Source organism: Struthio camelus, chromosome 39 (assembly GCF_040807025.1).
Source record: "Struthio camelus isolate bStrCam1 chromosome 39, bStrCam1.hap1, whole genome shotgun sequence".
NCBI lineage: Eukaryota > Metazoa > Chordata > Aves > Struthioniformes > Struthionidae > Struthio > Struthio camelus.
Genome location: NC_090980.1, coordinates 233127 through 253639, shown reverse-complemented (window position 1 = coordinate 253639; position 20513 = coordinate 233127). Strand labels below are relative to the sequence as shown.

The 20513-nt window shown below is 74.5% G+C and overlaps 2 protein-coding genes across 6 annotated transcripts; one reads left to right on the top strand and one right to left on the bottom strand.

The window, feature by feature from the left end:
* Nucleotides 1-1225: 1225 nt before the first annotated feature.
* On the bottom strand, nucleotides 1226-15425 carry ARHGEF1 (Rho guanine nucleotide exchange factor 1). 5 transcript variants are annotated; one of them, XM_068924251.1, is made up of 34 exons: nucleotides 14049-14521; nucleotides 13596-13782; nucleotides 12945-13023; nucleotides 12671-12754; nucleotides 12477-12590; nucleotides 12060-12158; nucleotides 11908-11950; nucleotides 11177-11282; nucleotides 10963-11103; nucleotides 10174-10203; nucleotides 9762-9864; nucleotides 9560-9653; nucleotides 9301-9339; nucleotides 8667-8834; nucleotides 8430-8544; nucleotides 8097-8108; nucleotides 7107-7286; nucleotides 6801-6985; nucleotides 6549-6695; nucleotides 6395-6477; nucleotides 6194-6319; nucleotides 5038-5152; nucleotides 4831-4931; nucleotides 4663-4740; nucleotides 4496-4571; nucleotides 4246-4413; nucleotides 3920-4007; nucleotides 3708-3809; nucleotides 2999-3066; nucleotides 2689-2847; nucleotides 2349-2537; nucleotides 2115-2266; nucleotides 1425-1505; nucleotides 1227-1306 (listed from the first exon to the last, which is right to left on the bottom strand). In XM_068924251.1, exons 1-33 carry the CDS (start codon nucleotides 14368-14370, stop codon nucleotides 1431-1433), a joined length of 3828 nt encoding a protein of 1275 aa, XP_068780352.1. In that variant the 5' UTR covers nucleotides 14371-14521; the 3' UTR covers nucleotides 1227-1306; nucleotides 1425-1430. The 5 variants fall into 5 exon arrangements, with proteins under 5 accessions (XP_068780355.1, XP_068780352.1, XP_068780353.1 ...); XM_068924255.1 differs by lacking the exon at nucleotides 14049-14521 and adding an exon at nucleotides 15269-15425 and having other exon boundaries at nucleotides 1234-1306; XM_068924252.1 differs by lacking the exon at nucleotides 8097-8108 and having other exon boundaries at nucleotides 14049-14577.
* Nucleotides 15426-16809: 1384 nt separating this feature from the next.
* CD79A (CD79a molecule) lies at nucleotides 16810-19575 on the top strand. Its single transcript, XM_068924259.1, has 5 exons — nucleotides 16810-16964; nucleotides 17372-17845; nucleotides 17941-18059; nucleotides 18971-19039; nucleotides 19130-19575. The coding sequence occupies exons 1-5, from the start codon at nucleotides 16904-16906 to the stop codon at nucleotides 19241-19243; spliced, it is 837 nt and encodes a 278-aa protein (XP_068780360.1). The 5' UTR covers nucleotides 16810-16903; the 3' UTR covers nucleotides 19244-19575.
* The last annotated feature ends 938 nt before the right edge of the window (nucleotides 19576-20513 follow it).

Below are 20513 nucleotides of genomic sequence, written 5' to 3'. Positions count from 1 at the left end.
TAATCCCCCCCCCCCCGACCCAGGGAGGGGACCCAGGCGTCCGGGCCCCAACCCAGGGAGGGACCCAGGCGTCCGGGCCGACCCAGGGAGGGACCCAGGCGTCCGGGCCCCTAATCCCCCCCCCCCCGACCCAGGGAGGGGACCCAGGCGTCCGGGCCCCAACCCAGGGAGGGACCCAGGCGTCCGGGCCGACCCAGGGAGGGACCCAGGCGTCCGGGCCCCTAATCCCCCCCCCCCCCGACCCAGGGAGGGGACCCAGGCGTCCGGGCCCCAACCCAGGGAGGGACCCAGGTGTCCGGGCCCGACCCGGGGAGGGACCCAGGCGTCCGGGCCCCTAACCCCCCCCTTGGCCACGGGACCCAGGAGTCCGCCCCCGCCCTGGGGGGGGAGGCCCAGGCGTCCCGGCTCCGTTTGGGGGGCCCCGACCCCCCCGTTCGTGCCCCCCCCGGTCTCCAAGTGCAATAGGGCCCGTGCCCGGCCCGCGCCCCCGCTTGCGCCCCTTCGCGACGGAGGAACGCGCCCCCCCCCCCCCGTGTACGCAGCCCCCGGACGCGCGTCCCGGGCGCCCCCCCTGCCCCCCCCCCCGGCGCCTGCTCAAGCAATAAACTCGCCTCGCTCGGCCTCGCCTCTGCCTCTGGGGGGGCCCAGGCGTCCGGGGGGGGGGGGAACGACGGGGGGGGCGGGCACACGCACAGTGTCGGGGGGGGGGAGCCCGTCCCGCCCCCCCCCCCCCACCACCACCGCCAAGGAGCAGCCGGGGCGGAAGCAAGAACGGTTTATTTGGCGTTTTCGCAGCCTCTTTGGTGCTCTGCTGCCCCCCCCCCGGAGCCCCCTGCCCCACAGCGGCCTGCTGGGGCGGTTTGGGGGGGGGGGCCGCCCCACGGCCGCCCCGGACCCACGGCGAGGGGCCGGCGCCTGCTCGAAGCGTTGCCGGGGGGCGGTTTGGGGCCCCCCCTCCCCACTTCTGTACAAGGGTTAAAAAAGAACCAGCCCCCCAAGCTGTGGGGGGGGGGGAGGGCCCCCCGCCCCCCCCCGGGGCCGGCCCCTGCCCCCCACCCCCCACTTCTGTCCCATATATATATATTTATATAAAATCCCAGCAAATGTATAAAAAAAACCAGCGTGGGGGGCGGGGGGAGCCCCCCCCATAGGGCAGGCGCTGCCCCCCCCGGAGCGGTACCAGGGAAAGCTGTGGGGCGGCCCCGGCCCCCCCGGCGGGCGCGCGGGCCCCCGCCTAGGGCCCGGCGCCGTGGGGCAGCCCCGGCCCGCGCCCCACGGCGGGGGGGCCGGCTCCAGCGGCAGGGGGCTGGGGAGAGAGAGAAGAAAGAGGGGTCAGGTCCCCGGAGGTGCGCCCCACGGCGGGCGCCCCGGCCCCCCCGGCGCGACGCGCCCCCCGGCAGCCCGCCCCCCGGCGCCCCGCGTACCTGTCCTCATGTGAAGAGGCAGCCCGTGGAGCTGTGCTTGGCCAGGAGCTCCTGGAGTTGCCAGTAATCCTCTTCGATTACCTGGGGGGCAGCCCCACGGCGGGTCAGAGGAGCAGCCCCGCGGCGCGCTAGGGACGCGGCAGCCCCACGGCGCGTTATGGGGGAGCAGCCCCGCGGCGCGTTAGGGATGCGGCAGCCCCACGGTGCATTGCAGGGGAGCAGCCCCACAGTGCATTAGGGACGTGGCAGCCCCACGGCACGTTAGGGACACGGCAGCCCCACAACGTGTTATGGGGGAGCAGCCCCACAGGGCATTAGGGACGCGGCAGCCCCACGGCGCGTTAGGGACGCGGCAGCCCCACAACGTGTTATGGGGGAGCAGCCCCACAGGGCATTAGGGACGCGGCAGCCCCACAACGTGTTATGGGGGAGCAGCCCCACGGCACGTTACAGACGCGGCAGACCCACGGCGCTTAGGGACGCGGCAGCCCCATGGCGCGTTATGGGGGGGCAGCCCCGCGGTGCGTTAGGGACGTGGCAGCCCCACGGCGCGTTAGGGACGCGGCAGCCCCACGGCGCGTCACGGGGGAGCAGCCCCGCGGCGCGTTAGGGACGCGGCAGCCCCACGGCGCGCTGGGGGGCAGCAGGGGGGCCGCCCCGGCCCCGGCCCCGGCCCCATGCCCGACTCACCTTGAGCCCCCGCAGCGCCTCCTCCAGGCCGCGCAGCTCGTCCCGCAGCCAGGCCGCCTGCGCCGGGGCGAGCGCCAGGGGGGGCGCGGGCCCCTCCGCCGCGGCCAGCCGGGCCCCCCACTCGGGGGAGCGGGGGCCGTTCGGGGTGGCCCCTGCCGGCGAGAGACAGAGGGGGTCAGGCCGACGCCGCGGCCGCGCCGCCCCCGAGAGCCGGCCGGCCCCGGCGCCCCGTACCTGCGGCGGCGGCGCCCTCGGCGCGCTGCCCGCGGCCCTCGCCCTCGCTCTCGGCCCCGTCGCCCGCGTCGCGGCGCTCCTCCTCGGCGGGGGCCCGGCTCGGCCCCTCCCAGGCGTCCTCGGGGGGCGAGGCGGCGCCGTCGCCCGCCGCGGGGGGCTCCCCCGTCAGCAGCCGCGTCAGGGCGCGCACTGCGGGGGCAAAGCGGGCGTCGGGGGGTGGTGGCGGCGGCCGGCGGTGGCGGAGCCGGGCCGCCCCGGAGGTTTGGGGGCGGCGCGGGGGTCCGGGCGGGGGGGGGGGGGGGGGGACGACGCGGTGACGTCCGTCTGGGGCGGCGCTCACCTCTGCCCAGCGCGGCGGCGGCCAGGGCCCCCTCGCCGCCCGCCCGGGGGGGTCTGCGCAGCGCCAGCACCTCGGCCAGGACCCGCTCCGCCTCCTTCTCCATCTTCTCGGGGCCCCCCTCGAACTCGGTGCCCTCCACCGCCCCGTCCTTCTCGCGCTCTTGGGGACACACGCGCCACGGTTTGTCACCTCCCCGGCCCGCCGAGGACCCAGGCGTCCGGCGCGGGGCGAGGCCGCCCCCAGGTGGGGGCTGGCGGCACTGCAGGGGCCGCCGTGGCCCCCCCCCGGCTGCGGGACCCCCCCCACTCACCGTCCAAGGACAGCGGCTCCTTGAGGGACCCCCCGTTCTCCGAGCTGCTGAGCAGTGGCTCCCGGTAACTGTTGGGGGGGGGGGGGGATCAGCAAAGAGTCCAGCCCCCAAACTGCCACCAACACCCCCCAAAACCTCCCCTCGCTCCCCAAAACCTCTGCCCGCCCCCCAAAACCTCCCCTCGCTCCCCAAAACCTCTGCCCAACCCCATGAACCTCTGCCCGCCCCCCAAAACCTCCCCTCGCTCCCCAAAACCTCTGCCCAACCCCATGAACCCCTGCCCGCCCCCCAAAACCTCCCCTCGCTCCCCAAAACCTCTGCCCAACGCCATGAACCTCTGCCCGCCCCCCAAAACCTCCCCTCGCTCCCCAAAACCTCTGCCCGCCCCCCAAAACCTCCCCTCGCTCCCCAAAACCTCTGCCCAACCCCATGAGCCTCTGCCTGCCCCCCAAAACCCCCCAAAACCTCCACCAGGCCCCCAAAACCTCTGCCCTGCCACAAAAACTGCCGCCCACCCCAGAAAACCTCTGCCCACTCCCCAAAACCTCTGCCATCCCCCAACCCCCTGCCAGCCCCCCAAAAACCTCCGCCCGTTCCCCAAAAGCTCCGCCCACCCCCAAAACCTCCCTCACCCCCCCCCCAAAACCTCTGCCTGCCCCCCAAAAGATCCCCTGGCGGGGTCGAGGCGCACCCCCCCGCCCCCCCTCACTAGATGGGGCTGTGGGGGTTCGGCCCCCCGCGCGCCGTCTTGGCCCGATGGGATCCGGGGAGCTTGAGGGAGCCGGCCGTCTCGCTGATCATGGCGCACCAGCTGGGGGCAGAGGGGGGGGGAGTGAGCCCCCCGCCGGGCCCCGGCCCCCCCCAGCCCCAGCACGCAGCCCCCCCCCAGCCCCGGCACGCAGCCCCCCCCCTCCACCTCACTTTTTCCTCTCCGACACCGTCTGCGCCACCAGCTCGTAGATCTGGGCCCCGTTCTCCCAGCTGATGATCACGTAAAAGGCCTTGTGGTCTGGGGGGGGGACATCGAACGGGGAAGGGGGGGGGGTCAGAGGGGGCGCCGCGGCCCCCCCCCTTGGCGCACGCCGGTCCCCGAACGGGCGCACCCCACCCCCATCGCTCCCCTCGGCTCCGGCAACGGCCCTGCGCCCCCTCCCGACCCACGCGCGGGCTCCGCGGCCGCCCACGGGCCCCGAGACCCCCCCGCCCCGCCGGCCCGCCGCGCTCAGGACCCCCGGGGCCGTCCCCACCTGTGGCCACCTCGCGGGTCATGGCGGAGCTGAGCTTGATGATGGGGCTCAGCATCTGCTTGCCGTCGGGCGTGGGCGTGATGGTGCGGCTGTGGCAGCGCAGCACCAGGCGCTCCTCCTGCCGCTGCAGCAGCACCAGCAGGTCGTCCAGCAGCAGCACGTGCACGTCTGGGGGGGGGGAGCGGGGGGGTCAGGGGGGGAGCGGGCACCCCGCGACCCCCCCCCACGCACCCCCTGCTCCCCAGCTCACCCACGGCCTTGTCCCTGGTGACGCGCCAGGTCAGCGGCCCCTCGTGCACCAGGTTCCTCTTGGTGATGTCCGTGTTCTGGGGGCGGCGGGGGGGTTAGGAGCGGGGCAGGACCCCCCCCGCCTCCGGCGACCCCCCCCCGCAGCCCCACAGCAGCCCCCGGGCTCACCTTGAACTCGCTCAGCAGCGGGTCCATGCTCTGCTTCAGGTTGGAGAGATCCAGGCGCCGCTGGTAGTCCTTCAGCTTCTGCCGGGGGGGGGGCACGGGGGGAGTGAGGGGCAGAGGCGCCGCGGGGCCGGGCGGGGGGCCGCGGGGAGGGAGCGGGGGGTCTCTCACCATGAGGTTCTCCATGTCCCGCACCTCCTGGTTGACGTGGTTCAGGATCTGCCGGCAGCACTCGGCCGCCTGCTCCACCTTGGCCCGCTCGCCCGCGGCCTCTGGGGGGGCAGGAGAGGGGTCGGGGCGGGCAGAGCCCCCTGCCCGGCCCCCCGCCGCCGGCCCCGAGCCGGCCCACGGCCCCCCGCGCCCCGCGGCCCCCCTCACCGGTGCACTTGGTGATGTTGTGCAGCAGCAGCGGGTACTTGGTGAGGCGCTGCATTTCCGTGGGGATGATGTCCTTCAGCTGCAGCCGGCGGCAGCGCGGCTGGCTCTCCGCCTCCTGCGGCGCCCCACAGCGCTGGCAAGGGGCCGGCGGGGGGCCGCGGGGGGCCGGGAGGGGACAGGGACTGCGCTGGGGAGGGGACAGGGGCCGGGAGGGGACAGGGACAGCGCTGGGGAGGGGACAGGGGCCGGGAGGGGACAGGGACTGCGCTGGGGAGGGGCCGGCGGGGGGCCGCGGGGGGCCGGGAGGGGACAGGGACTGCGCTGGGGAGGGGACAGGGGCCGGGAGGGGACAGGGACTGCGCTGGGGAGGGGACAGGAGACAGGAGGGGACAGAGACAGCGCTGGGAAGGGGACAGGAGGGGACAGGGACTGCGCTGGGAAGGGGACAGGGGATGGGAGGGGACAGAGACAGTGGTGGGAAGGGGACAGGAGGGGCCGGGGACAGCGCTGGGGAGGGGACAGGAGACAGGAGGGGCTGGGGACAGCGCTGGGGAGGGGACAGGAGGGGACAGGGACTGCGCTGGGGAGGGGCCAGGAGGGGACAGGGACTGCGCTGGGGAGGGGCCAGGGGACAGGAGGGGACAGAGACAGCACTGGGAAGGGGACAGGAGGGGACAGGGACTGCGCTGGGGAGGGGCCAGGAGGGGACAGGGACTGCGCTGGGGAGGGGACAGGAGACAGGAGGGGCTGGGGACAGCGCTGGGGAGGGGACAGGAGGGGACAGGGACAGCGCTGGGGAGGGGACAGGAGACAGGAGGGGCCGGGGACTGCGCTGGGGAGGGGACAGGAGGGGACAGGGACAGCGCTGGGGAGGGGACAGGAGACAGGAGGGGCCGGGGACAGCGCTGGGGAGGGGACAGGAGGGGACAGGGACAGCGCTGGGAAGGGGCCAGGGGACAGGAGGGGACAGAGACAGTGCTGGCAAGCAGTACAGCCCCGCGGGGAGCCGGGGACAGGGACAGCGCTGGGAAGGGGCCGGGGAGGGGGCTCAGATCCCCCCGCCGCGGCTGGGGCAGGGGCAGGCCGAAGGGGGGCTTGGGGGACCCGGCCTGGCCAAGCGGGGTGAGGGGCGGGGGCGCCCCGGGGGGGCCGTTACCTGGATGAACTGGCTGAAGCGGGTGTCCTTGCGCTGCTTGGCCTTGAGCTGGTCCAGCGCGAACGACTGGCGGCTGCAGAACCGCGCCGAGATCTTCTGGAACCAGCTGCCCTCCGTGCCCTCGAACTGGGGAAAGGCGCCCGCGTGAGCCCCCCGGGCGGGCCCCCCGCCCGAGCCCCCCGCGCCCGGCCCCCCTCTCACCCGGGCCAGCAGCACGTCTCCGATCTCGGAGATGACGTAGTTGCTCTCCTCCCGCAGCTTCTTCAGGCTGTCGAGGAAGACGGCTGGGGGGGGCAGAGGAAGGGGGTGAGCCCCCCGCCACGAGGACGGCTCTCCCCGCCCGCCGGCCACTCACTGTGGACTTCCACGAGGTCCTCGAGGCTGGGGAAGATGTTGGAGAGCTCCTGCTCGTCGAAGAAGGCCTCCTTCAGCATGGGCTGGTAGAAAACCTCCAGCAGGACGCGCAGCATCCGCACGTGGGCGTGCTCCGTCAGGAACAGCTCTGCGGGGGGGAGCGGATCAGCGCCGCCGGAAGCGGGACGGGGCTGGGGGGGTTGCTGGACCGGGGGAACGGCTTGCGGGGGGGTTCCCGGGGCGCTGGCCTCACCGTTGATGACTTCTTGCCGCTTGACTTCGCTCTTCTTCAGCCTGAGGAGGGCGTCGGGGGCAGCGAGCTGGCGCCAGGTCGGCGGGTCCAGCTCCAGCTCCGAAACGCGCGGCTCAGTCTCCTCAGACTGGGGAGGCAGAAAGGACTGCGGGGGCTCGCCCCCCCCCGGCCCCCCCGGCTCCAGGCTGCGGGGAGAGACGGCGGGGTTCAGAGCGCGCGGGTCGGGGCCGGGACGCGTCCTGCCCTGCCCGGGAACACGCGCTCCCCCCGCCGCGCCACGCCGGGGCCAGGGCTCCCGCCACCTACGTGGGTCTCTGGCGGCCCTGGGCCAGCGAGGGCCGTTCCTCCAGCTCGGTGGCGCGGGCGGCCGCCTCCAGGTCCACGTCGCTGCGGGAGCGCGGCTGCTTGCCCTTGGCCGAGCCGCGCTGGGAACGCTTCCGCTCGTACACGCGCAGGCTCTCCGAGCGCCCCAGCTTCCCCGGCAGCCTGCGGTGGGGGGCGGCGGGGGGGGGGGGCGGGACACCAGCCACGGGACGTGGACGCGACAGGGGACGGAGCCCCGGGGAGGGCGGACAGGACACGGGCAGCGGCAAAGCCGGAGGCGGGCAGGCCACGCACACACGGGGCGTGGGGAAGGGGAGCCCCGGCCGGGCGCGGACGGGGCCGCGGAGGCGGCGGCGGGGCCGCAGACGGAGACGGAGCGGGGGGAGCCGGGAGCCGCCAAGCCCCGCGCGGGGCGAGGACGGAGCGGGGAGAGGCGCACACCCAGCACAGAGAGGCACAGAGGGCGGGGGGCAGGCGGGGGGCAGGCGGGGGGCGGCGCGGGTCGGGGGGAGCCGCCGGCGCGCACACGCGCGCGCACGGAGAGGGCAGGCGCCCCGCGAGCCGAGCGGAGGCGGAGAGGAGCCCGGCGGGGAGGGTTAGAGCGTGCGGGGAGGGAGCGGACAGGACCACATGCACGGAGGGGAGAGAGAGAGACAGCGTGAGATCGCCTGGGGGGCATGCACCTGATTCGGGGGGGGGCGCCGAGCCATGCAACAGCCCAGGGAGCCTGGGGGGAGCCCCGGGGGCCGCAGGGCCCCAGGGGGAGCCAGGGGGGTCAGCGGGGGCCACGTGAGGCAGGCAGCGGAGGCAGGAGGCGGCGTCCCCCGTCCGACACTTGCGCCGGGGGCGCAGCCGCCCGGGGGCGGAGGGGGGTCCCGGTACTTAGCTGAGCTTGTGGGTGTCGCTAAGTTAATGTCCCCCGGCACCGTTGCGCCCCCCAAGCATGCAAGGTGGGGCTGGGGAATCACCAACCTGATCCGTTTTCTGGGGAGAAAGAGCAGGACAAGAGCAGGGTTACGAGGGGAGCGGTGGGCAGCAGCAAAGCCGGGAAAAGGTGGAGGCGGAAGCGGTGAGGGAAGGAGAGGGAGCCCAGGCGTCCGGGCCCCCAGCTCGCCCTCTCCCCGCAGAGCTCAGCCCGGAGGCGGGGGGTAGTTGCTAATTTAGGGGGCGCAGCAGCAGGGCCACCCCGTCAGCAGCCGAAGCGAGGGGCCGGAGAGGAAGGCCGAGGCGGAGGCCGGGGCACCTGTGCGCCCCCAGCACGGAGAGGGGAGCGGAAAACGGGGCGGGGTGGGGGGGCTGCCTCACCTCTCACTCTCAGCCCCATCTTCTGTGGGGTGCTGCTCGCTGCTGGGGGGCTCTGTGGGGCAGAAGCCTCGCGGGGGGGTGTCTCCCAGCTCGGTGGGGCCTGGCGGGTCCAAACCTGCAGGGAGGAGGAGGAGGAGGAGGGAAAGAGGGAGATGAGTGTGTGTGGGGGGGGGGGAACAGCCCCCGCCCCGGCGCCAAGAGCCCCCCCCGGCCCGGCCCAGTCGGCAGCCCCCTCACCTGCATCGCCTTCGGCGCCTTCCCCCGGCGGGGGGTTGATGGTCACGGCCACGCTGGGGGGGTCGGAGGCGGGGGTCCCGGCCGCCCCCGCTTTGGGCCGCGCGGCGCCACTGTCAATCTTGTCTGACGCTCTGGGGCCCTTCCTGTCCGGGTGCGTCGCCTTGTCCGCTGGCGGGGGGGGTGGGGGGGGTTAGTAACACGCCAGGAGGGGGACTCGGGAGACCCCTCGCACGCTCCTCAATCGGCGCGGGCCAACTGTCCTGAGCCCTCCGGATCCAGCCCTCCGCCAGGGCAGGGCGAGCGCCCAGGCGGCCGGGCTCCAACCCCCCCCCGCGCCCCGAGACCCCCGGTGGCCGGGCTCAGAGCCCCCCTCGCCGAGCAGACGGACGGCAGAGACACGGTGGCGGGGACGGGGACCGAGCTGGCTGCATGCAGGCCGGCGGGTGGCGACGGCGGGACAGATTAGTGTATTACGGGGGGCAGCCCAGCTCTCTGCCCCCCGTCGGTGCCGCACACGCAGGGGAGAGGAGGGTTAATGGGGTTACGGGTCCAGGACCCCCCCGGCTGGGCTGACGTGACCCGGGGGGGGACAGATTCGGGGTCCCATGCATGTGGGGGGGACGGGAGGGGGTACCTTCGCCCTCAGGGACTTTGCTTTGCCTGAAATCGGAATCTGCAAGAGAGAAGAACGGGGGGAGCTGAGGGGCCTAAAGGACAAGGGACGGGGCTGCGCCCCCCGGCCCCACGACACGTCCCCATGCGGAGCCTCAGGCTTGGAGCAGGACCGGCCCCCGCCCCGCCGGCGGCATCAGGCGCGTAACTGGGAGCTGTGGGGAGAAACTGGGGGCGTGAAGATCTTGGAAAGAGGAGGAAGTGGGGAGGAACCCACTTACTGTGGGTGTCGCGGTTCCAGAGGGCAGCCCCCGGCAGGCTGAAGCCCTTCCGTGACTTTGCTTGCAGCTCCTCGGGCTTCTTGATCCCCGAGATCTGTGGGGCGAGGCAGGCGGGGGGCACGTCAGAGACAACCGGAGAGGCTCCCGGCCGTGCCGGCCCCTCCCGGCGCGAGGAGGGAACCCCGGCGTCCGGGCGTCTCACCTTCTTGCGGAAGAAGTTGGATTTCGATTTCTTGCTGTCGCTGAGTTTGGTTTTAACCCCCAGGTACTTCATGTAGGTCACGATGGCACCAAAGATGGCAGAGCTGGGACGGGGGAAGAGAGAGGCTGAGGGGGCAGGCGAGGGAAGCCGGGGCGGGCAGGGCTCGGCAGGGCTCAGGGCGCCCCTTCGACCGCTGCCGCCTCGGCCCCGCGGGGCTGCGAACGCTTCCTCCTCCCCTCCCCGCTCCAACAGCCGCGGCACCTTCAGACGGCCCCCAAAACGCCCCCATGCAGCCCCGGCATCCTCAGAGCACCCCAGGAGCACACGCCCCCCCCGCATCCCCAAAGACCCCCACGGGTCGCTAGAGCCCCCCGCCCCGAGGCGCCCCCGAACGCCCGCCCGCTTTTCTCACCTTTTTTCCTCGTCGGAAGATATCGTGAGGCTGGGAAAACAAGAAGCAGCAGCGCGCCGTGAGCCCAGGCGTCCGGAGAGCCCCGACCCCCGCCGCGCTCCCCCCACCCGGCTGCGCCCCGGCGCCGGGCCCCCCCGCCGCGGCCAGGGGCTCCTCCGGCGGCCCCCTCACCGGTATGCCAGCCCCATATCTGCCCGTCGGTGTCGGTGCCGGGCGCTGGAGCATGTTCTGGTGAGCAGGCGTGCGTGTGTGCTGGGACGGAGCGGCTGGGACAGACTGGGCTGGAGGGGGGGGACGGGGGGTTTATACCGCGCCGGGGCTGATGCAATCGTCAGCAATACCCAGGAAAAGGGGGGAGGAAGGCGGAAAGGGGGTGTCTTCCCCTCCCGGGCCGCCGCAGCTGGCTCCGATCTGCGCTTCTGGGACGGGCGCCCGGCAGGGGAGGGGCGCCAGATGCGCTGGGGCCGCGCGGAGGAGGAAGGGGGCTGCCAGGCAGCCGGGAGGCGGAGGGGGCGGCGGGGGGCTTGTGCCCAGCTGGGGGGGGGGGTCTCCGGCTGGGCCGCGGGGGTAAAGAGCTTGGGAAAGAGTCGGCGCACGCGCAAAAGGCACGCGGCGGCGGCACCGCGGCAGCCGAACCGCAGCGCCCACCTCCGCTGCAGAGGGGGCCGACGAGGGCCCCCCCACGGCCCCGAACCGCGCGCGGCTGCGCCGGCGCCGGGGGTGCCGGCCGCGGGGGAGCGCGCGCCCGCCCGCCCGCCCACGCGCCTGTCCCCGAGGCGTCCCACTCACTGCATCTCCTCCAGCCGAGCCAGCAGCACCTCCGCCAGCTGCTTCTCCTTGGCCTCCCGGATGCCGACGTCCCGGGTCTGGTAGGACTCCAGCTCGGTCAGCTCCTGCTCCCCCGGCGTCATGCCCATCAGGCGCTTGGACCTGGGGGACGGGGCGTCAGCGCCGGCGGGACGCGCCTGCCGCCCCCGTGCCGCGGCCCCCGGCCTCCTCCCACCTGAAGTCCTCCAGCTGCCGGGAGATCTCGGGCTCCTGGAAGGCCTGGATTTCCTGCAGGTACCGGCGCTGCACGTCGTCCGCCAGCAGCTCGGGGCGCGTGCGGTCTGCGGGGCAAGGGGGCCGCGAGCTGCCTCCGGCTGCGCCCCCAGGCAGCCCGGCCCGCGCCAGCCCGGGCCCCCGTTCAGGGCAGAGCGCGGGGCGCCCGCGGGGTGGGACGGGTTCGGGGCGCCCCGTGCCCCGCCGGGGCGTCGGGGGCTCTTCCCAGGCCCCTGCGGGGGACGCAGCAGGACTTGGGCGGGAGGGAGAGGGGCGCAGGCGAGGGGGCCCTGGGGAAGCGGCGCCGGAGCGCGCAGGGCAGCGTTTGGGGGCCGCCTGCAGCGTCCCCGAGCACCGGGAGATGGTGCCATGCAGCTGCGTCACGTTGTCCCCCCCCCCGACCCCCCCTCCCAGCCGCAGCCCCATGAGCTCACCCTGGCCGGGGCTTCCCAGGCGCTTCCGGCCTTTCTCGCCAGCCGCGGCCAGCTGGGTGCGGCTGGAGGAGGAAGGGCCCAGGCCGGGACAGCGAGCAGCGGGTGCCGGGGGGCTGGGGTTGCGCCGTGGGGTGCAGCGGGGGGAGCCGAGGGGGGACGGGGCGCGCCGTGGGGTGCAGGCGTGGGTTTGGGAGCGAAGCCGAGGGGCTGAGTCGCGTCCCTAAACCCCCGCGCTGGGGTGGGGGGGGAGTTAACTCACCCAGTTCGAACTGCACCTGGTGGGGGACAGGCACCCGCAGGAGCTGCGAGAGAGGGGGGTCAGCGAGGGGCGGCGGGGGGGCGCCGCACCCCTCTGAAAGCCCCGCGGGAGGGGGAGCCGTGGGGCGCAGAGGGGCTGGGGGCGTCACTCACCCCGGCCTTGTCCAGGAACAAGTGGCAGAACTCGAGGAACTGCTTCTTGCCCTCCTTGGGGTTCATCTTGCGCAGCATGTCCACGTGCAGGTAGCAGAGCTGGGGGGGGGGCGTGCACAGGCTGACGGCAGGGCCCCCTGCCCCCCCTGCACCCCTCCTGCGCCCCCCCTGCACCCCGCGCCCCCCCCGAGCCCCCCAGGGTATTACCTCAGCTCCAGCCCCTGCCAGCAGGGAGGGGGGAACAGAGAGAAGAGGTTATTCAAGGGGACGCGCCGCGCAGCCGCTTACGCGCGCGCACCCCCCGGGGGGCTTTCGCACGCTGGTAGGGGGCCCTCTGCAAGCCCAGGCGCCGGCCTGGGTCCCTGTGCGGCCCCCCCCCGCCCCCCCGGCCCGCGAGCCGCCCCCGGCGGCGCTCACCACGGGGCAGGAGTCGAACTGCAGGACGACGTGCTGCAGGAAGGCCATGAGATAGGCCGGGTGCTGCCGGACCAGCTCCAGGCTCTGGAACATGCTGTTCTGGTCGTCGGGGTTCTGCGGGGTGGGGGGGGCAGAGTGAGGCTCCTGCGGGGCCCCCCCTCACCCCCGGCGCCCTCCCGCGGGCGCCCGCTCACCGGCTCGATGTCGTTCTCAAAGTCCTCATCCTCGGCGCCGATGATGGCCACGACGGACCCGCCGCGAGCACCCGCCGCCGGGCTCTGGGGAGAGACGCGGTGTCGGGGGCAGCGGGGAGAAACGGGGTCGGGGCGGGGGGGGGGGGGCGGCTTTCCGGGGCGCCCCCGAGCGCAAACAGCCTCGCAGGGCGCCTCTCCGCCCCGGAAATCCGCCCGGGTCGCGGCGGCGGGGGAGCCCCGTCACCCCCCCACCAGCACCAGCACCCGCACTCACCCCGTTAAACGCCTCCTCGGGCTCCATGCTGCCCCCGGGGAGCGGGGGGGGCCCCGTCGGCCGGCTCGGGGGGTCGCGCCTGGCGGGGAGAGAGGGGGTCATGGGGAGACGGGCCCCGAGCCCGGGGACCGAGACGAGTTTGCTGGGTCTCGAGCCCGAGGGCGCCCCCTCCAACGGCGGCGCAGGAAGCCGCGGGGGCCCATCCCTCTCGGCGAGCAGGATACGGGCGCGCGGTGCGGGGGCGCGCGCGGGCGAGGGGCGGGGGCGCGCGGCCGGACGCGCTCCCCGCAGCCGGGCTCTCCCCGCCCCCCCCCCCCCCGGCTCCGACGTTCGGGGTGGGGGTGGCGCCGGGCCGTCAATGGGGCTCTGTGCGGCACAAAGAGCCCCATTGAGAGCCCGGCGGTGGCGGCGGGGGGGGAAAGGGGGGGGGCCCTGCCCGCCCCACCCACCCCACCCCACCCACGCGCGCCCGCCCCGGCCCACCCTCTCCCCGCGCCCCCCAGGAGCCGCGGCCCGCGCTCCTGCCCGCTCGGACGCCCCCCTCGGCGGGGCGGGGGGCGCAGGTGCGCGCCGTGCGGGGGCTCGGCGCCTTCCGGGGCCGGTCCAGGGCTGCTCCCCGCGCGCTCCACCCCCCGCGGCCCCTCTACCTACCTCTTGCCGAGCGGGCGCCGGTGGCACGGGTCCGACGGGCAGGAAATGTGGCAACCCCTGCCCGTCGGGGGGGGGGGCGGAGTACGGCCCCAAGAAGTTTGGGGGGGGGGGGCAGGACCCGGACACCTGGGCTCCTCGGGGCGCCCCCTCCCCGTCGCCCCGCAGCGGAAAGGCGGCTCCTCGGGCTCTAAAACAAAGCAACGGCCCCCAGATTATTTACGGAGAGAGCAAGGCTTCCTGCAGGAAGTGATGTGCAACGCGACGGCACCAGCCTCCCCCCGCCCCACGGCGCGGCCCGCGGCCCCCCACCTGCCCCGCAGCCCCCGCGCTGGCAGGGCCCCCCGGTCCTGCCCCGCGGCCCCCCACCGGGGCGGGCTCTGCCCCGCGGCGGCCCCAGGGCCCCCCGAGCCCCCCCCATCCCCGGCGGCGGCGCTGCCCCCCGGCGCCCCTCACCTCTGCCCCACAGCCCCGCCGCCCGCTTGGCAGCGCCCTCGGCCGCTGCCCTGTCCCCGTTGGACGGTGTCCAGGCTCCAGCTGTCCGGAGCGGGCCGCGGGGGGGGGCCGGCCCTGCCGGGGAGCGGGGCGCCCCCCGGGCGCGTGGGGGACACCGGGGGGGGGACACACACGCCACGGGTGTCACCGAGGCCCCAAATGCCTCCGGGATTCCTGGCATGGCAGGGCCGCCGGGAGGGGCGGCGATGCCGGGGAGGGGCGAGAGGCGGTGCCCCCCCCCGGGGCAGGGGACACCCCGCCTCCACCGTGGGGGCAGCCCCATAGCCCTGGCAGTGGGGCGCCCCACGGCCGGGCGCCCCTCGCGCCCCTCCGACGCGGCCTCCACCCTGTACGGAGCCGCCCAGCTGCCCCCCGCGCACGCGTCTCCCCACGGCCCCGGCCTAGCAGAGCCCTGCCCCACATGCACGGCTGCCCCTGGCCCCCCGCGCATCTCCTGCCCCACACAGCTCCCGTGGCCCCACACGCGTCCCCTGGCCTCATGTACGCTCCAGCCCTACACGCGTCCCCTGGCCCCACATAACCCCAGCCCCACACAACCCCAGCCCCACACGCATCCCCCGGCCCCACACACATCCCCCGGCCCCACATAACCCCAGCCCCACACGCATCCCCCGGCCCCACATAACCCCAGCCCCACACACATCCCCCGGCCCCACATAACCCCAGCCCCACAGGAACCCCCTGGCCCCATGTACACCCCAGCCCCACACGCATCCCCTGGCCCCACAGGAACCCCCTGGCCCCATGTACACGCATCCCCTGGTCCCACATAACCCCCAGCCCCACACGCGTCCCCTGGCCCCACATAACCCCAGCCCCACACACATCCCCCGGCCCCATGTACACTCCAGCCCCACACAGCTCCCGTGGCTGAATAGCTCCCGGCCCCACGCGCGTCCCCTGGCCTCACGTACACTCCAGCCCTACACGCGTCCCCTGGCCCCACATAACCCCCGGCCCCACAGGCACCCCCGGCCCCCCACACACCCTCCCGCCGCCTCCCCACGGCGCCGTTCGGCTGCCGCAGCCGCTGCCGGACCGACACGACGCCAGAACCGGAGGCAGGAAACGGTCACTTCCGCCCGGCTCGGCTCGGCTCGGCTCGGCCCGGCCCGGTCCGGCTCGGCTCGGCTCGGCTCGGCTCGGCTCGGCACACTCACCGGGTCGGGTCGGGCCGGGCCGGGGGAGCGGGGGAGCGGGGGAGCGGGAACCCGCTGCCGGTTGCGGCCGGTCCGGGCCGTCCGCTCCTCTCGGCGCTTCCTGCGGGAGGAGCGAGGCCGGGAACCGCCTCCTGCCGCCCGGGGCCGCGGAGTCCCGGCCCGCTGCCCCTCAGCGCCCCCAGCGCCCCCAGCGCCCCGGGGGTCGCTCCCCCGCACCCCCAGCACCCCTGGGCATCACCCCCCAGCACCCCCAGCACCCCTGGGCATCGCTGCCCCCGGGGGTCCCTGCACCCCCAGCGCCCCAGCCCCGCTACCCCGGGGGTCCCTGCGCCCCCAGCGCCCCGGGCATCGCTCCCCCGCACCCCCAGCACCCCTGGGCATCGCTGCCCCGGGGGTCCCTGCGCCCCCAGCGCCCCCGGCCCCGCTGTCCCTGCTCGCACACCCCCAGGTCCCACATCTCCCGCGTGCCGCCGCGACACGACGCGACGCGACATGACACGACGTGACACGACACAACACAACGACGCGAGACGACACGACAACACGACACGACACGACACGACACGACACGACACAACACGACACGACACAACACGACACGACACGACAACACGACACGACAACACGACACGACACGACACGACACAACACGATGACACGATACGACACGACACGACAAGAAGACACGACAACACATGACACGACAACATGACATGACGACACGACATGACGATACGACGACACGACATGACACGACATGACGACACACCGACACGACACGACGACATGACACGACGACACGACATGATAACACAACACAACACGATAACCCAACGTGACAACACGACACGATGATACGACGACGCGACGCGACACGACGACATGGTGATACGACGACGCGATGCAACGCGACACGATGACGCGATGACATGACGCGACAACCCAACCCAACGCGACAACCCAACACGACACAACAACACGGCACGACAACCCAACCCAACCCAACAACCCAACACAACGACACAACATTACAACCCAACACGACACGACAACACGACGCAACGACACGACACGACAACCCAACACGACACGACAACACAACACAACGACACGGCACGACAACCCAACGCAACACGACAACCCAACACGACACAACAACCCAACACAACGACACGACACGACAACCCAACCCAACACGACACCCCAACACGACACAACAACCCAACACAACGACACGACACGACAACCCAACCCAACACGACACCCCAACACGACACGACACAACGACACGGCACGACAACCCAACGCAACACGACGACACGACAGGACACGACAGGAGGACGGCGGGGCAGTCGTCCCCGGTGCCCCCACCCCCCGGAGCGCAGCCGGGGTGGGCGACCCGCGTGGGTCCCCGTCCCTGAGCGGGGCTGGTAGGGCATCCCCGGGCTGGGCCGGCGTTCGGGGTGGGGCGTGGAGGCGGCCCGCCGCGCAGGCGCCCCGCGGCCCCCCGGGTGCCGGGCAGGGGCGGGCGCGGGGCGCCGGGGCGCATCTCCTGCCGCGGGGCCCGGCGCAGAGAGCCCGCAGCAGGCGCGCAGGGCTGCGCTCCGCCGCGCCGTGCCACGCCGCCGGCGCGACATGGCGGGTGCTGCCGGCCGGCGCGGCGCCCCGCTGCCCCTCGTCCTCTGCCTCTTCTCAGGTAGGGCCCGGCCGGGCGGGGGGCGCGGAGCGGGTGGTTGGGGGGGGGCCAGCCCGCCCCGAAACGCTCGCCCCCACGGCGCGGGTGGGCTGGGGCGCAGCCGGCGGCCCGCGAGCCCGCGGCGGGGGGCAACGGGGCGCCGCGAGGGGAAAGGCCCCGCGGCCCCCTCGCCGGCCCCCCGCCGCTGCCCCCCCCGGGGCACCCCGGAATAGCGTCGGCCCCAGCCCGTCCCTTTTGCTTCCTGTCAACACGGCCCGAAAAGAGGAACCGAAACCGGCCCCAGGGGGGTTGGGGGCGGGGGGCGCGCGGGGCCGGGGCCCTGCTGGCGCCGGGGAGGCCCCCCGCCGCCTCCCGGCGAGCTTGGCCGGGCCCTGAGGTGCCCCCCCCACCCCGCGCTCTGCCCGCAGGGTGCCTCTGGCTGGCGCCCGCCGCGGCCAACCGGACCTGCAACGGCAGCAGCTGCCCCTTCTCCCTGCCGCCGCCGCCGCCCCCGTCCCGCCTGGCCCTGACCCCCATCCTGGTGGAGAACAACCAGACGGTGGCGGCGGGCCGGTGCTGCCCCGGCAGATGCTCCGTGGTGGTGGAGGCCGGGCCCACGTCCCGCACCGCCACGGTGGGCGACCGCGTCAGCCTGGAGTGCGTGTTCAAGGCCCCCAAGGACGCCACGGTGACCTGGAACCGCGTCTGCCCCCACAAGAACTGCAGCGCCTCCTTCGCCCCCGTCAACACCAGCTACGGCGGCCGCTCCCTCTTGCTGGAAGCCGGCCGCGTCACCCTGACCTTCCGCCACGTCGACAAGCAAGACGCCGGCCTCTACTTCTGCAAGGTGGAGGCCGGCTGGGCCGCCGGGCGGTCGTGCGGCACCTACCTGCGCGTGCGCAGTGAGTGGGGGGCGCGGGGAGGGTGGGCCGGCCCCTCCGGCGGGCGAGGGGGGCTCGGGGCCGAGCTGACGGCCGCCCCCGGCGCCCCCTTGCAGACCCGATGGCCGTGCCCTTCCTGAACATCAAGGAATCCACTAAGAACCGGATCATCATGGCGGAGGGCATCCTGCTCCTGCTCTGCGCCGTGGGACCCGGCCTCTTCCTCCTCTTTAGGGTGAGCCCCCCGCGCGCCCGAGCGGCGCCGGCCACCCCCCGCCCCGAGAGCATGCGGCGGCAGCGGCAGCGGCGGGTCTGGGGTCAGCGGTGGCGGGTCTGGGGGCGGTGGTGGTGGGTCTGGGGTCGGTGGTGGCGGGTCTGGGGGCAGCGGTGGTGGGTCTGGGGGCAGCGGTGGCGGGTCTGGGGTCGGCGGCGGCGGGTCTGGGTCAGTGGTGGCGGGTCTGGGGGCGGTGGTGGTGGGTCTGGGGGCGGTGGTGGCGGGTCTGGGGGCAGCGGTGGCGGGTCTGGGGGCAGCGGTGGCGGGTCTGGGGCGGCAGCGGCGGTGGGTCTGGGGCGGCAGCAGCGGGTCTGGGTCAGCAGTGCCAGGTCTGGGGTCAGCGGCGGCGGGTCTGGGGCCAGCAGCGGTGGGTCTGGGGTCGGCGGCGACAGGTCTGGGGGCAGCGGCGGTGGGTCTGGGGTCGGCGGCGACGGGTCTGGGGGCAGCGGCGGTGGGTCTGGGGTCGGCGGCGACAGGTCTGGGGCGGCGACGGCGGGTCTGGGGGCGGCAGTGGCGGGTCTGGGGCCAGCGGCGGTGGGTCTGGGGCGGCGACGGCGGGTCTGGGGGCGGCAGTGGCGGGTCTGGGGGTGGCAGTGGCGGGTCTGGGGCCAGCGGCGGTGGGTCTGGGGTCGGCGGCGACGGGTCTGGGGGCAGCGGCGGTGGGTCTGGGGTCGGCGGCGACGGCGGGTCTGGGGCGGCGACGGCGGGTCTGGGGGCGGCAGTGGCGGGTCTGGGGCCAGCGGCGGTGGGTCTGGGGTCGGCGGCGACGGGTCTGGGGGCAGCGGCGGTGGGTCTGGGGCGGCCCGGCGCCGGCGGGATGCCCCGCGCGCCGCGAGCCCCGGCCTGAGCTCTGCCCCTTTCGGCCGCCGCAGAAGCGATGGGCGAACGAGCGGCTGCTGCAGCTCAAGAAGAGCGCCTACGAGGAGGAGAACCTCTACGAGGTGAGCCCGCCGGCGGCGCGCGCGCCGTCCCGCCCCGTATCCGCCGAGCCCCGCGGCCTCGCTGACCCCGTCGTCCCTTTGCCTCCCCAGGGGCTGAACCTGGACGAGTGCTCCATGTACGAGGACATCTCGCGGGGGCTGCAGCCCACGTACCAGGACGTGGGCAGCCTCTGCGCCGGCGACACGCAGCTGGAGAAGCCGTGAGGGGCCGGGGCCCTCGCCTCCGGCCTTCCGCCGTGCCCGCGCGTCACCCCCTTCCGCCTCCCGCCAGCCCCCCGGCCTCTTCTCGCCCTCCGGCTTCCCACAGACGGGGGCAATTTGGCGCCGGGATCGGCGCCCGGCGCAGCCAGCTCCCGGCAGCACCAGGCAGCGACAGACGCCCGTTATCGTCCCCTTTGGCTCGAGTCCCCCACGGCTTCGCTCCGCTCTTCAACCACGCGGTTCCCTTGGCGTTCCCCTCCCCTGACTGTGGCTCCGGCCCCAGGTGCTCTGCTGGCCGGGCGGCTCGACCAGGAATAAAGCTGACGAGCTGCTGACGGGGGGTCCTGGAGTCCGTGCGACACGGAGGGGGCTGCACGGGGCCGGGGGAGGGCGTGCGGGAATAGAGCCGCTCTGTTCCCGGCCGCCGCGCTCAGCCCTGCCTCGAGCCGGCGCGTCTCAGACTTTCCAGGTCGGCAGCGCCCCGCGGGCCGCAGCAGGAGTTTCCGTGTCCCTCCCCCTTCCCCTTCGTGCCGGCAGTGAACGAGGAGCAGCCGCTCCCCAAACGAAGAAAGCAAAGCAAAGCTCGCCTCCTCTCCCACCCCGACTGCCCCTTCCGTCTCCCCGGGAGAGGGGACTCACCCACCGGTGGCGGAGCGCCGCTTCCGCTGCTGCCTCCCCGTGCGCCCGGAGCGCGCGGGCTGCGCGGGGGAGAGCAGAACCAGCGCCCGCGGGCCGCCGCCGCCTTCCCCGCGAGCGCTGCCAGTCCGCGCCGCCCCTCTTTCTAGCCCACCGAAGGCGCCGGCTGTTTTAGGCCCCAGCTGGAGCGTCTGCGGGGACGAGCCCGTCCCTGTGACTCTGCGGGAAACTGGGATGACTTCGCAGGGAGCCAAAACGGGCCAGAGCTTTAGTGAAGGCCATCGTCACGAGCAAAGGGCACTTCCTCCGCTTGCGCTTCCGCGCCCTGGGTCTCGAAGGTAAATGGTTTCTCTCCCCCTTGCCCGAGGGAGGAGGCCTGTGCCAGCCGCTCCTGGGTTTTCGCGCACCGAAACGCACCCCAAGATAAAAACCGCCTGCGAGAGGGGCGCCGGGGACTCGCCTCCCCCAGTTAGACCCGATTGCTCCTCGCCACCGAGATGGATGTACCTGTCCCCGCCCCGGGGGCAGTTACAGCACACGAGGTGCAGCCGGCAGGCCGCGCGGGACGAGCGTCGCGCTCCCGCCCCGCACCCCGGCCGGGAGGAATCGGGCGGTTGGGAGCCGGCAGGGCGATCCC